The following is a 14,751-nucleotide window of genomic DNA, read 5'->3' as shown; positions in this document are numbered from 1 at the left end:
CAAAGTACCTGCACTTAGCATATCTAAGAGCATGTCTACACTGCACCCTTCTTTTGAAGGCATGTAATATACATACATGCATAGTTCCCCCAGCACAGGAACTATGTAGCAGTGTAGATGGTTAGGCACCACTTAGGTGTGTAAAGACAGATCTGACAGGTATGGGTATGAACCTGAATACCTACCCTACATGGCTCTATACTTGCTCAAACCTTGCTTCCCCATTTACACTGCTATTTTTAGTGTGTGAAGGGTGCAGCAGTAGGGCTATGTCTAGACTGCAAGCCTCTTTCGAAAGAGGCTCTTTCGAAAGCATCTTTCGAAAGAGCCTCTTTCGAAAGAGAGCGTCTAGACTGCACGGAGAAATTTCGAAAAAGCGGCTTGCTTTTTCGAAAGAAAGCATCCAGTGAGTCTGGATGCTCTCTTTTGAAGAAGCCCTATTTACATTGAAGAACGCCTTCTTTCGAAAGAGGAACTTTCGAAAGAAGGCGTTCTTCCTCGTAAATTGAGGTTTACCGCCATCGAAAGAAAAGCCGCGTTCTTTCGAATTAATTTCGAAAGAACGCGGCTTGAGTCTGGACGCAGGGGAAGTTTTTTCGAAAAAAGGCTACTTTTTTCGAAAAAAAACCCTGAGTCTGGACACAGCCTAGGGGAAAACTCCAGCAGTTCCATGCCACATGGACAGACTCCATGCAGCAGGGAAAGTCTCTGACAGCACCCCACTGCTGGAGCTTTTGCCCCAACACAGGAAGAAACTCTGTCAGTGAGGAAAAGCTCTGGTGGTGGGAGGCGCCTCCTTGCAGTGAACAGTTCCTATAGCGCAGCGCTTCCTTCCCTCTACAAGAGCCTTTCACTGACACCTGTACACACCAGAGTGTGGACATGGTGCACTTTTCAATGAAAAGTGTAGCTACAAATACTCTACATGCTGCCGCCAGTGGTGTGTAATATAGATGTAGCCTAAAAGGTCCAAAGCTCCGGAATGAAGACCTTAATTAAAAGCTCTATTCCCCAGGGACACCAAAGCTCATCTGTTCAGAGGATAGAACTTCACTAGGGGCTAGTCTGAGAATGTGGAACAAATTCCACCAGCAGGTAAGGATTATCCCCATACTCACTACCTTCACTCACATGCACATGTACATGAAAAAAACAACCCCCAAGGTAACACTCCACTAAAACAAACCATGGCACACACAATTCTCCCTTGGACAGAGGATTGCTTAATTCACATCTGGAAAATGTGCAGTTACTACAGTGATGAGGGTAACATAAGAACCCAATTAGAACAGAATCGCAGGAAAGGCAATGCTTTGACTCTACAAGAATGAGCAGCTCCACCTTCAACTTTAAAAAAAAAGATCTTAAAAGATTTTGTGTTTCCTGACTTTATTCTGCACTAGCAGCAATGGTTTCTTTTCAAAAAGAGATAAAAGGGGTATCTGAGCATTGCTGACAAAAGAATCTAATCAGAGCTACGCTGCATGCTGATCTGTGACTCAGTTAGACCTTGATCATGGGTTCTGTCTATGGTGCACAGCAGGTGCACAGGGCTGTTGTGCTTCAGCCTATGGACAAGTGTTGCTGTGCATAGATTCAAGGAAGATTAATCTTGCCACAAAGAAAGAGTAATTTGGCAGCAGCATTCTCATGAATGCAGAACTGGATCCCCTGCATGTCATTCTGAATCTCTCAGTACACTATACATGCCATCTGCCACACTTATGCTGAGCAGAATCTATCCCACAGATCACTAGACTCTGAGGGTACGTCTAGACTGCAAGCCTCTTCCGAAAGAGGCTTTTTCGAAAGTATCTTTCGAAAGAGGCTTTTTTGAAAGTATCTTTCGAAAAAGCCTCTTTTGAAAAAGAGCATCTAGACTACAAACAGTACTTTCGAAAAAGCAAGCAGCTTTTTCGAAAGAGAGCACCCAGGCAGTCTGGATGCTCTCTTTCGGAAAAGCACAGTTTGCATTACATAGTGCCTTTTTTCAAAAGAGCATGTTTGAAAAAAGGCGTTCTTCCTCGTAAAATGAGGTTTTCCGTGGTCAAGAAACTGCTGCATTCTTTCGATTTACTTTCGAAAGAACATGACAGCAGTCTAGATGCAGGGGAAGTTTTTTCAAAAAAAGGCCACTTTTTTTGAAAAAAAAAAAAAAAAGCAGTAGTTTAGACACACCCTGAGGGTAACATCCCAATCCTAAGCGAAGTCAGTGGGAATTTTTCCATGATTTTACCCAGAAGCTTCAAAACAAGATCTTTACAAATCCACCAACAAAACTCTGCATTATAATGTGTGTATTTAATTGTTGTATAGTGTATATATGCTGTATAGTTAGACAACGTGAGCTGGCGATGGGAGGATTTCTCTTTTATTTATTTTACTTTTGCCAACTGAAACAACCACCTGTTTCAGATACTTCAAACTGTAGGGAAATTGAAAGGCACTGTATCCTTACTTGGCACTTTGAGCTGTAACATCACTTTGTGCATTACAAATCCCATTTCATTTAGTGCGGTACATGAGAAATTTGACAGAAGATCCTCTTCCTTCACTTTCTCAATGTTTAAAATGGACTCGCCATAATATCGCCGATCAGATTCCCTAAAACTAGTAGAGAAAGTTGTCACTGTTAGTTGTTAATGGATAGGCACAGTTTGCAAAATATGAAAATTATTTCAGATGATGCTGTACTTACAATTGACAGTCTACCTGAAACCTTAAAGAATTAAGAGCTTCGGCTTTAGTTTCATTAACGTTCCATGTAACAACAGCTATGTTTTGCTTCCCAATCCCCAGAAAGGCTTTACAACTAATGTTCACAGGAGAACCTAAGGAAAATCAGGTATTTTGTAAATAATCTTTTACACCAGCAAAAATTCCAAAATAAGAGTTGTATTGACTTACAATGAAATAATAGCCTGTATAATAAAATCACTTTTAATTCACATCAGTGGTGGTTCGTAAGGCCTAAAATAAAGTTTACAAATCTTACACGTCATAGCATAAACTGGTTATCTGCAAGTGAGAAGTAAGAATTCCAACACTCCTGCAAATAGTGAATAATAAATCATTATAGTAAAGAGTTTAGAATATTTTATTTCTTTAAGTAAATTCAGTTATTGCAAAAGGTCTATTTGATGTCCTGGAAAGGTGGGCAGAACTCAACTAGAACTAAAAATCCATCCTCCTGAAACAAAAGAGTAGCTACAGGACCTGGGATCAACTAAATTCATGGAACAGATAATAATGGGGAGAAGCAGAAATAGGAGAATAAATCATAAGTTTAAAATAAGGGGGGGGGCACTGAACAGGGAACCCAGACAGAACCTGCTGCCGAGTGAAATCTAAGGCAATGCAATCTATCCTCACACTCTGTCCAATGGACCCATACCATGATTCGGAAGCAAAATGTCCAGTAGAGAGAGGAGAACTCAATTTACATGATCTTTCCTTAGCCTGAGAATGGGCCCTAGAGTGTTAATTAATGCCCAAGTAACCCACTAAATGAAAATAAATTCCCATCACTCTGGAAGTCTTCACTTCAAGGTGAAGAATTCTACTACTAATTCTGTTATCTATCCCGAGCTGGGCAATCCAATGCTGAATGTAATTTAAAAATTATTGAGATAAGATGTTGATACATACCAAGCTCCACTTGTATTACAGAATTGTCTGTTGGATATTGAATTTGGGCAAGTATAGGTGAAGAGACAGTTTCTGAAATTAAGGCAAAAGGAAAGCAAATATTAGACTGGCTTATAACATTCTCATTCTAGTCTAACCTTTTAGCACAGCAGAATTGGAAATGTAAGCTAACACCACAACAGTGGTCCATATATTTACTAGAATTACCTGACATTACTCCCACAATAGCATATTTTGGGAAAGCTACATATTTGTATTACATGCAAAGGTTGCTTATTAATTTTTGTAGCATTTTACATATCTATCTTGTGACAGTGTCAGACTAGAAGGATACAGGAGAGTACTTGAAAGAAGGTATGTTAGCTCTAGCTTAAGTAGGTCTCTGTTCCCTGGGTAAACTGGCAGGGCCTGACCAAAAACCAGCAGGAACTTTCCAGAATCAGTTTGGACAGTCAGGCCAGTTGGAACATCTGGAGCCTTTCAGAGCCAAGAGAGTCAGTCTAATCAGAACTGCCAGGGCGAATCAAGCCCAAGACTGGTTTAAAAGGGTTCCTCTTCAGTTTGTTCAGGGTAATGTGAGGAATTCGGAGGAGGGAGGGAGCCAAGTTCTGAAAGTGAGCAGTGTCTGAGTGAGATCTGGGAACTTCAGGTAAGGCAGAGTGCTATGGAGGAGCAGGATAGGCTGCTCAGGCACCAGAAGAAAGGTACTGGGAGGGATCATTTGGGGAAGTGACCCAGGAAAGTAGTTGCCAGACTGGGAATAGAACAACCCCCATCTGTTGCTGCTGCCTTGGGGTCCCTGGGCAAGAACCCAGGGGAGTGGGTTCCCCCAGCCTTCCCCACACCACTACAGACACTGTCCCTTGATATGGAAACCAGAACTATAAAAGGGTTTCACCCCATACTATGGACTAGCCTGTGGGGAGTGGCTCAAAAGGCTGTGACCCCTGCCTCCAGAAAAAAGAAGAGGCTGTGTGGAGGGCCACCACAAGCCTCTGAGACTGAACTGTATCTTCCAGAAGCATAGGGCCCACAGGCACAGCTAGAGCTTTCAATTTGTTCAAGAACGGCTACACAGTAAGAGCTAGCAACTCCAAATTTGGTAGGCGGCTTCCTCTTACCCTAACTTAAAACAAGGTCAGGGTGTGTGGTTGTGGCAGGACAATTGGAAGCCCCGGGAAAAGGATTGTTTTCTATAGCATGCAAAAGGAGCGGCAGCTGTTTGGAAGGACATGATATGAGAGTGGCTAGTGAGGGCTGTGAGCTCACAGAGGAGAGCTGTCCTGCAAAGTTTCCACTGGGGGCAGTCGTACCACCAAGGGAGTGGCCAGCAGGGCAGGGGCTTAGCTATCTGGTCTGCCAGCACACCAGTTAAGTAGCCCTTCCTGTCCCAAGCCCTTCCCTCCCTTTTTTCTCTCCATTGGCTGGGGGGAAGAGACAAAAGGCCCCTGGTGGTTGGTGGGAGCTGAGGGGGAAGGCCCCTAGTGGCCTGGGAGAATTGAGTGAAGAAAAATTCACCTAGTGGCCATGAGGGTGGCTGGGGAGAGAGAAGAAGTCTGTGCTAAATAGGACTCCCCTTTCTGAGCTTCTCCTTACCCCCCTCCACTTTCACTCTCCCACCCTGCCTCTGCAGCCTCCTGCACTCTGCTCCATATCCCCAAAGCACAGCCCTGAATACTGCACTCCCCATACTGCCAGCCCCCTACCCTTAAGGTCCAGGCAATACCAAGTAAGTCTGACAGTTTATAAATAAAGGAAACAAAGGAAATATCTTTCTAAACATGTTGCTTTAGTTACTTGGTAGAGAAGTCATATTAATCATGCACCCTCGTGTTTTCTCAGCTGTTCACATCACTCTTTAATAGCATTTAGAATTCCCCAGCCTATCTTTTAAAAATATTTATCAGGCGTTTGAGCAAGGGACTGTGGTCCATCATTTCAACCTGGTAGATTCCTTTTCATTCAGCTTTTAGCAGGCATGGTGCTTTTCCTTTGGGGGTAGTTGGCAATTCAGATCTCCGGTAAGAATGATATTGACATATTTATAGGCTCACATTTTCCAGTGTGCCAGCATAGATGCATATTCCTGACTCTCCTTTTCAGAGTTTAAAGCCAGAGATCATCTAGTCTCACCTCCTGTATATCAGAGGCCACCAACGCCACCTCTTCACAAAGTGCAACAATGAGAATTAGACCAGCTTTAAAGCCTTCAAGCACTGTGATAGCTCCAGCAATGCATGTGGTGCAGTCATGTTAGAATCCATGAGGTGATGGTCTCCTCACCTCAAAAAAGATATTTTGGCCTTGGAAAGGGTTCAGAAAAGGGCAACTAAAATGATTAGGGGTTTCGAATGGGTCCCATATGAGGAGAGGTTAAAGCGACTGGGACTTTTCAGTTTAGAAAAGAGGAGACTGAGGGGGGATATGATAGAGGTCTATAAAATCATGAGTGGTGTGGAGAGGGCTGATAAAGAAAAGTTATTTATTAGTTCCCATAATAGAAGAACTAGAGGACACCAAATGAAATTAATGGGTAGCAGGTTTAAAACTAATAAAAGAAAGTTCTTCTTCACGCAGCGTGTAGTCAGCCTGTGGAACTCCTCGCCAGAGGAGGCTGTGAAGACTAGGACTATAACAGAGTTTAAAGAGAAGCTAGATAATTTCATGGAGGTTAGCCTTTTATGGACCTATTAGCTAGGGGATAGAATTGGTGTCCCTGACCTCCGTTTGTCAGAGGCTGGAGAGGGATGGCAGGAGACAAATTGCTTGATCATTGTCTTCGGTCCACCCTCTCTGGGGCACCTGGTGCTGGCCACTGTTGGCAGACAGGATACTGGGTTAGATGGACCTTTGGTCTGACCCAGTACGGCCGTTCTTATGTTCTTATGATGGGAACCCGGCCAGCAGAAGTCATTGTATCTTAGGCACCATTGTAGTTATGCCACTCTACACATAGGTAGACAAGGCAGTTGCCTATGAGCTGGTGGAAGCGCTGAGTAGTTGTAAGCAGCCCCCAGCCAGGCTGCTAGGGAAGCATTCCCACCCCCTCCCCAGGAGCTCCTAATCCACAGTGTGGGTAAGATTACAGTTTCATCTGTGGCTCAGACACAGAGCAGCTTGGAGCTGCTCCTGTGGCATTACATGTACTGCTGTAGCTTCAAATGCACCCAGTTCACATCTGCTGCTAGGGTTGCCGGATGGTTTCAACAAAAATACCAGACACACTTGACATTACATCTTATTTAGAAAATACCGGACAGTTCTGTTTTCTCATTTCTATTTTCTCAATTTGTTTCCCGAACAGAAAGCTCAAATACTGGACTGTCCGGTTCAAAACCGGACACCTGGCAACACTAGCTGCTGCTCAGTGCCCTTCCCCCACTGGGCCTGCTGCCCAGGCAAAGGTCCATGGTGGTGATTACTTCAACAGTGAAGAGCTCAACGGGAAATATATGGGACAGCAGACTGAAGATTGCTAGGGGCCAAACAGGGGGAAGGGAGGTGCAGGCTGGGATGGTGTGGAGGTTCCCATTGCAGCTGAACTGAGCAGTTCCAGGGGAAGGAGAGCAGGGGATGGGGCAGGTTGAGGATGAGGAGTCCTAAGGGAGGGGGGTTCAGGAGCAGGACAGAGAGCAAGCTCTGGTGAGAATTACACTGTTTTTACCGTTTGAAAGTGAGTTTCTCTAGATTCACTGGTGCGCACTAGCTCCCATGCAACATTTTGGCAATGAAAAACCATCATCAACCTAGTCCAATCAGCCAGCTAAATTATGTTGACGGAGTAGCCCAAAAGTAACTAACGTGTACCAGTGAATCTTGCCCGCTGTGGGTAGGATCAAATGATATCTGACTAATGGGTGTATCTTAGAAGTATGTAGATGTTGTAGATATTGGATCTAGCTTTTGATCGAGGTCAGGTAACATTTCTAGTATAGGAAAACAGCTAGATCGGGGTAGACAAAATCAGGCCCAGGGGCCAGATTTGGCCTACCAAGCATTTCTCTCCAGCCCACACAGCAGATTAGCAGAGATTGCATACTTACAGCCAGCAGCATATGTTCAGCTGCTCCTCCCCGCCCACCTTGTTCCATCTTGCAGCCAAGCTGCTTCCTGGATTCTTCTGCTAGCTGTGCAGAGGGGAGGGGAGGAGGGAGTGCTGAAGGTAATGCACTGCAGGGGTCAGAGAGAGGAAGACACACAGCAGAGCTGCCCCCATTTGAAGCATGGATGCTAAGTGACTCAGAGGAGCGCCTGTCTTAAGAGGCACTGCACTATTTCTAAGGTTTCAATGCTCATGCTCTCTCTCTCACACACACACCACTCTTCTCCTCCATGCCCCATCTCTGCAGAGCAAGGAATGGGGAGATAACAGAACAGGACAGTGTTCCCTGTCTTAAAGAGACAGTGCATGGCTTCTCTCAGAAACTTACCCAGCAGCAGCCAGCACACACACACACACTCTGTCACTGTCACACACACACAGTTTGTGCCACACTGTCTCTGTGCTACACACACAGTCACTGCCACACACATTCAATCTGTGTCACAAAGTCTGTAACACGCAAGAGTGTCTCTCTTTCACATGCATGCACTCTCTTTCTCTCTCTCTGTAGCTTCCAAACTTACCCCTTACACCCAGGTCCCTCCCCTTCCAGGGGCGATCCTGGAGCCAGCCCATGATCATGTACCAAAATTCATGAAATGCCCTCCTTCTCCCCATGAAAATTGTTGCCGACCCCTGAGCTAGATCTTAAGGACCTGACTTAGACCATAATGGAAAATGGACTCGGGATCATGACCTTTGAGAAGTGCTGAAGATTTAATTTTAATAGTAGATTTCAGTTTTCAAGCTGAATAAAGGTCTGGATTTGGTTCTGGGACACACAGACCACATTTTCAAGAGTGGTCTGTGTATCTGTGATAACTCTTGTTTGCATCTGTTGCCCAGCTATGTGATTGGTAAATGCTATTAGTGTTTCTTTGGTAAACTTGTCTGAATTTGGGGTTTGATTCACCATTGCATTTCTCCCCTTTGACAGCAGTGTAATAACTGAATTCCTTTAGTTCCAGTGGAGTTGCACCAAGGGGATTTTGAAATAGCCCAATACTGAATGCTTCAGAGGGGTAGCCAAATTAGTCTGTAACTGGAAAAACTTAAAAAACAACAAATAATCTTGCAGCACATTAAAGACTAACAAAACATGTAGATGGAATCATGAGCTTTCGTGGGCACAACCCACTTCTTCAAATGAATGGAGTTATTAAAGATCCAGTTTCTAAATAGGTGATATGGGGGAGAGAAGGGAAAGAAATAGTTAATTAGGGTATGTCTACACTACCACCCTAGTTCGAACTAGGGTGGTAATGTAGTCAACCGGAGTTGCAAATGAAGCCCGGGATTTGAATTTCCCGGGCTTCATTTGCATGTTACCGGGCACCGCCATTTTTAAATGTCCGCTAGTTCGGACTCTGTGCCCCGCGGCTACACACGGCACGAACTAGGTAGTTCGTGGAACGAGGAGTACAGGTAGTTCGGAATAGGAAGCCTAGTCCGAACTACCTAGTTCATGCCGCGTGTAGCCGCGTGGCACGGAGTTCAAACTAGTGGACATTTAAAAATGGCAGCGCCCAGCAACATGCAAATGAAGCCTGGGAAATTCAAATCCCGGGCTTCATTTGCAACTCCGGTTGACTACATTACCACCCTAGTTTGAACTAGGGTGGTAGTGTAGACATACCCTTAGAGTGTCCATGTTGCATGAAGCTGATAGAGAAGTTGGAAATTGTTCTTAAGTACCCATTGTTTGCTTTTTGATGTCTTTAGGATGTGGAATGTAGCGGGCCATCCAACCCATGTCTCTATTTATACCTTTGTGATAGGAATCAAACCTGTGAATTAAGTTAAGTTCTAAGGCTTTCCTGTGTATTTAGCTTGTGGAATTGGCCTGAAATATGGTGACTCTGAGATCCATTAATGAGTACACGGGCAAGTTATTGAATGAAGCTCTTGGGCTTTTTGACTGGTTATATGTGTGCTTTGGATATTGTTTGTTAGTTTAAATGTTGGCATATCAAAGCTGTGAGTTGTAAGTGTCAACATGATATGTATATATATTATTAATGTGGCACAGATCTCCCATTAGATACTAATTACAGTTAATATGTTGGTTTAGAATATGAGTGCTTTACCTTATGAATTACCAACACAAGAATTACCAACATAAGATCATATCTGCAGAGCTCCTACACTACAAAATTTAGCACTGTACGGCCAGTAAGAATTTTGTACAAATGTGTAAATAATGTATAGATAGCTTGCAAAAGTATGTAGACATATCCTGCATATTGTCTTTGTGTATTTATGCATGAGATGGATATGTTTGGATTTTCCAAGAATAAGTGTCATGCCAACACACCCAAGTCATTGTCATGCAGAATGACAGGTTAGTGTATGAGCCTTGTATCATGATAAGGTGTAGAGTAAATTCATTATGCTCTATAAGTTATCTCGGTGCCACTAGATGGGACAGTATACCACATCTAGGAGATGTGTGGGTTACATAAGCAAAATTATAGATTTCGCAATTAGGAAGGGATCCCTAATCTATTCTTGCATCTAATTTACTCTGGACAATCTGGGAACTTGCCACATCCTAAATGATTGTGGGTATGTAGCGCATGTACCTTGAATGGCCCTGAGAACAGGTCTAATTACTTATACTAAACAATCTTTTCTACCTGGCATTTTGCTGAAGCTGGAAGTACCTTCCCCAGTACTGAGGAAGAACTCCATGTGGTTCAAAAGTTTGTCTCTCTCACCAACAGAAGTTGGGCCAATAAAATATATTACTTTACTCAACTCAACTCTCGAAATAATTGTGTGTCATAATCAGGGCTCGCCGAACTATGGCGAGCCCCACTTGCCAGCCGCGCTGTCTGGCGATCTGTGCATGCGCAGATCACCCAAACCCGGCTGTTCCGGATTACAATCTACTCGCCATGGGCGAGTAGATTGTATAATTTGTCAAGCCCTGGTCATAATCAGAAAACAGGAGGAACTGAGGTGCACCAATGCCAGAAACCCTTGCAGTGACAGGGAATTCGTTTAGTGAAATATTCAGAGGATCATAGCAAGTGAACCAGACCTGGAGAAGCAATCTCACAGATTTGTGATGCCAAACTCAGCTGGGGAAAATTCTTTTCAGACCATACATATGGCAATCAGTTAGACCATGAGCATTTGAGCAAGACCCACCAACCAAGCATCTGAGAGACAAGAAAATGCTTAGTATCATCTCAGAGTGTCAGTCCTCCTGAGTTGTGGCCATCTCTTAAGCTGCTGAGGAAGGAGACCCTCCCAAAAAAATCATGCCAAGTTTCAGTGAGGATCAAACACAAAAGAAATTCAAAACTTCAAATGCGGCTACAGAATGGAATTGTTGTCCAGTCAAGTCCGTCCTTAATCATGGTCACAACCCTGGGGCCCCTTGAATAGACAGCAATCAAAAGTGTACCCTAATTCTACTGCTGTCTCATGAGTGGCCCCCATATTTTCAAATAACAAAGACTCAGACAGCCACTAAACTCAAACCATTTTCCTCTGTTCATATTCATCACCTCAGTCTTGTCTGTCATTCAAAAAATGTCAGCCAGACAGGCCAAGAACTGAAAGAATTCAGAATATATTTTACAAAAAAGAAGGCATCAAGTTGCACGTCATTAGCATATTAATGATACTGTGCACCATAGCTCTATGATCCTCACAGGCCACATATATTCGCCAACAGGCAAAGGGAGTGGAATGGAGCCTTCTAGCACTCCAGCGAGGGAACTTGACAAAGTGGCTGGGATGATTTAGGTGAGTTGGTACTTTTTTGAGCAGAGGTTTGGATTAGATGGCCTGCTGATGGCCATCTTCCAACCCTAATCTTTTATGATTCTATGAACCAAGCAATCAAGTTCTCGCCTCCAGAAATGAGTACAATCAGGATGGCCAGAAGCTACAGCTGGAAGACTTTATGTGGTCCACAAACCTAGTTCAGGGCCAAGATAGTATGGGAAGGCTAAAGAATTATGAGATGGAGCCCAGCCTTGCTCTGTATCACAACTTTCTCCACACACAAGTCAATTGTAAACAAGAGGTCAAAGCTTCATCGCCAAACAACAACGAACCAATGGAGAACCTTTTTCTCATTAATTATACACATAAAATTCACTTTATTGTAGCAAGGCAGCAATAGGAACATCTTACCTTCAACTATAAAGCGTCTTGTCGCTGATACATTATATACATTTCCACCATGCATGTAGGTAAAATAGCAGGTATAATATCCTTCATCAGTTTTGGGGGGACATTTAATAAAAAGATACTTCTCTCTCATTAAATATTTTTCACTTGGTCCTTGGAGAGGTTTGCAGTCCTGAAAAAGAGGACATTTTCATCATTTGGCCATACATAATTCATCATAATGATCTGATTTTCACTAGTGCTGTTTGTGTGTTTATTTACCTTATACCATTTGACAATAGTAGCATTCTCATAATTGTCAATTGTAGGGCAAACAATTTTTCCAGATGTTAATGTTCCAGTGTCATTTGGATAACGAATCCGACTTGGGAAACAAATTCCTCGTTTGTATGGATACACCATCACACTCACAGTGGAAGGCATTGTACACTTACTAAAACTTAAAAAAAAAAAAACAGTCACAGAGGGATTGTGGAGTATAGCTAGGCATTAGCTAGAAATAACCTACAATTTCTACTGCATGTTATTTTTGCTTTATACGTATGTATATGATGCTATATTTCACTTGCTGTTAAAAATGGCATAGTAAAAATAGCAATTGGAGTATAAAAGTTTCTGGAATTCAGTCACATACTATGAAAACAAGTATGATCATACAAATAGTAACTATAACTATCCATCTCATTAAAATACTCATCTATACTTATTAATAGCCTTAAAACTTGCTTTTCAGTGTTCTGCTTACTCGCATACAAAACAAGTGTAGGTTCCTGAGTCCTCTTTCGCTGTTGGCAGAAACCAAAGAAATCGCCCAGAGGAAAATATCCGTTCTCCTTCTTCTGCAGGAATGGGCAGGTTAGTCTGTGTATGATACCACGTAATGGTTCTATTTGGACGGTCTCTGGGACACTTTACAACCAAAGCCTCACCTTCCATTGCATCATCTGGAAAAGAAAAGAAAAAGTTCCTTATATTGGCAAGAGAGAATATACATGGGTAAAATCCCAGCTGCACTGAAGTCAATGGAAGTTTAGACATTGACTTCAAAGAGTCCAGAATTTCCTGTGAGTATTTGACATTTTACATATTTAATAGGAAAATGCAATAAAATCTCAGAAGGCTCAGTGCTGCTGTATGATCGTTAATGGATCATATCTTGAGACACTTCATGGGACAGTATGACAAGGTATAATTTAGATCTGGTCTATCTTAGCTGGTTAACTAAAGATAGGATTTTTAACCGTTAGGTCTGGTCTACACTGGGAGTTTAGGTTGAACTTAACCACATTAGGGCAAATTTCTAAACAAGGAGTCCACCCCATCAAGCTCATTTCATCGTTTGTTTGGTGTGAGGTTTTTTTAAGGGCTGTTAAAGTCAATTTCAGTGCCCCAGCTTTTCACGAGGAGTAATGCTAAATTCAATCTTGTATGTGTATCCTTACAATAGTGCAGATACAGCACTGTGAAAGTCAAAGTTCTTGGCCTGTGAGAGGTGTTCCACAGTGCCCAGTGCTGACCTCTCTGGCCAGGACTTTCAACTCTGTTGCTGCCCAGGTGCACAGGAAAAGTCCCAGGAAAATTTGAATTTCATTTCCTGTGTGGCCAGCGTGGCAAGAAACTTGGCGCATGCAGCACACTTGACCATGGCTGCAGACGAGTACCTACATGGAGTGTGCAGGAGATCCTGGGCCTTGTTGCCGTGTGGGGAGAGGAATCTGTTCTTGCAGAACAACCAGCAAAAGAAACACTGATATCTATGCCAAGATCACACAGGCGGGGCGGCCCGTGAGTATAGGCCAACTTGGTGGTTGCCTAGGGCGCCGCCTTCAACGGGGTGCCTGGGGTGACGGCCATGAAGGCAGGGGCATCGATCGTGCATTCCACCTGGGGCGCCAGCTGCCGCAGCCAGCCTCTGGTCACTCCTGCACACAGGGCATGGAAGAGAAAGGGCTAGGAACACCCAGCAGTCCCATGTGAAAATAAAGGAGCTGAGGCAGTCATACCAGAAGACAAAGGAGGCAAAACAGTCTGGATCATTGCTGCAAACATGCTGCTTCTATGAGCAGCTACATGTGATTCTAGAGGTGGACCCGACCAGCTTCCCTAATCCCTAACAAGCCGTTGAAGGCTCACTTCTGGCAGCCTCGGGCAGCGGTATGGAGGACAGCATGGATGAGGAGGAGGAGGAGAGTGGTCAGCGGATGAGAGAGGCAACAGACATCACCAATGGCCAGGACCTTTTCATAACTTTGGAGACAATCCCCTCCTCACAGGATGTCTTGCAGCTGGGCCCTGATGGCAGGGAGAGCATTTCTGGGAGTTCACATTGTTTGTCTTGCTAAAAGTGGGTTAAGGCAATTGGGTGTCATCTGTGGTGGCCAATCTGCCTACACGGTGGAGGGTCCCTGAAACAGCTTGTTGACGTGTCTGGATGCTCTCTATGTGAAGTGTGAGGGGAGAGGTAACTGGGAGTTTGTGAGTTGTGGGAGTCTCAATACATTGGGGTGCACCCCTTCCCTGTATGAGGATCAGGAGCAGCAGCTGTGTCAGTGGTCCCCTTGGAAAGGTTGATTCCCCGCCCCCACCCAAGTGTCTCTCCCAAGCCCCAGTGCAGGGAACACGGTGTTCCTGCCTAGGGATGTGACAGGGACTGGGGATTTGTAGGGCCCCGGGGGAAGGCAGAAGTGGGAGCAGCAGAGAGTCCAGCCTAACCCAGGGGAGAGAAGGAACCACAGGGCCTGGAGCAGGGAACAGCAGGAGCTGGTGGTGGTGGTGGAAAAGGAGAAAGACTATGAGGAGTACAAGGATTTTTCCGAGCTCCCTGACACTCAAAGCATCACCTCAGATGATTCCTT

At 44.1% G+C, this 14,751-nt stretch overlaps 1 protein-coding gene across 2 annotated transcripts in view; it reads right to left on the bottom strand.

Moving 5' to 3' along the window:
- IL33R (interleukin 33 receptor) overlaps nt 1–14,751 on the bottom strand; it is a 42,878-nt gene that overhangs the window by 9,835 nt on the left and 18,292 nt on the right. For both annotated transcript variants that reach the window (XM_075917375.2, XM_075917376.2), the window contains exons 3-8: nt 12,642–12,840; nt 12,158–12,335; nt 11,900–12,068; nt 3,649–3,720; nt 2,699–2,831; nt 2,459–2,610 (exon numbers count right to left, since the gene is read on the bottom strand). In XM_075917375.2, coding sequence (XP_075773490.2) covers nt 2,459–2,610; nt 2,699–2,831; nt 3,649–3,720; nt 11,900–12,068; nt 12,158–12,335; nt 12,642–12,840 — 903 coding nt within the window. The remainder of the gene's footprint in view (nt 1–2,458; nt 2,611–2,698; nt 2,832–3,648; nt 3,721–11,899; nt 12,069–12,157; nt 12,336–12,641; nt 12,841–14,751) is intronic.

Source organism: Pelodiscus sinensis, chromosome 1 (assembly GCF_052426305.1).
Source record: "Pelodiscus sinensis isolate ZL-2025 chromosome 1, ASM5242630v1, whole genome shotgun sequence".
NCBI lineage: Eukaryota > Metazoa > Chordata > Testudines > Trionychidae > Pelodiscus > Pelodiscus sinensis.
This window is presented reverse-complemented; position numbering and strand designations above follow the sequence as displayed.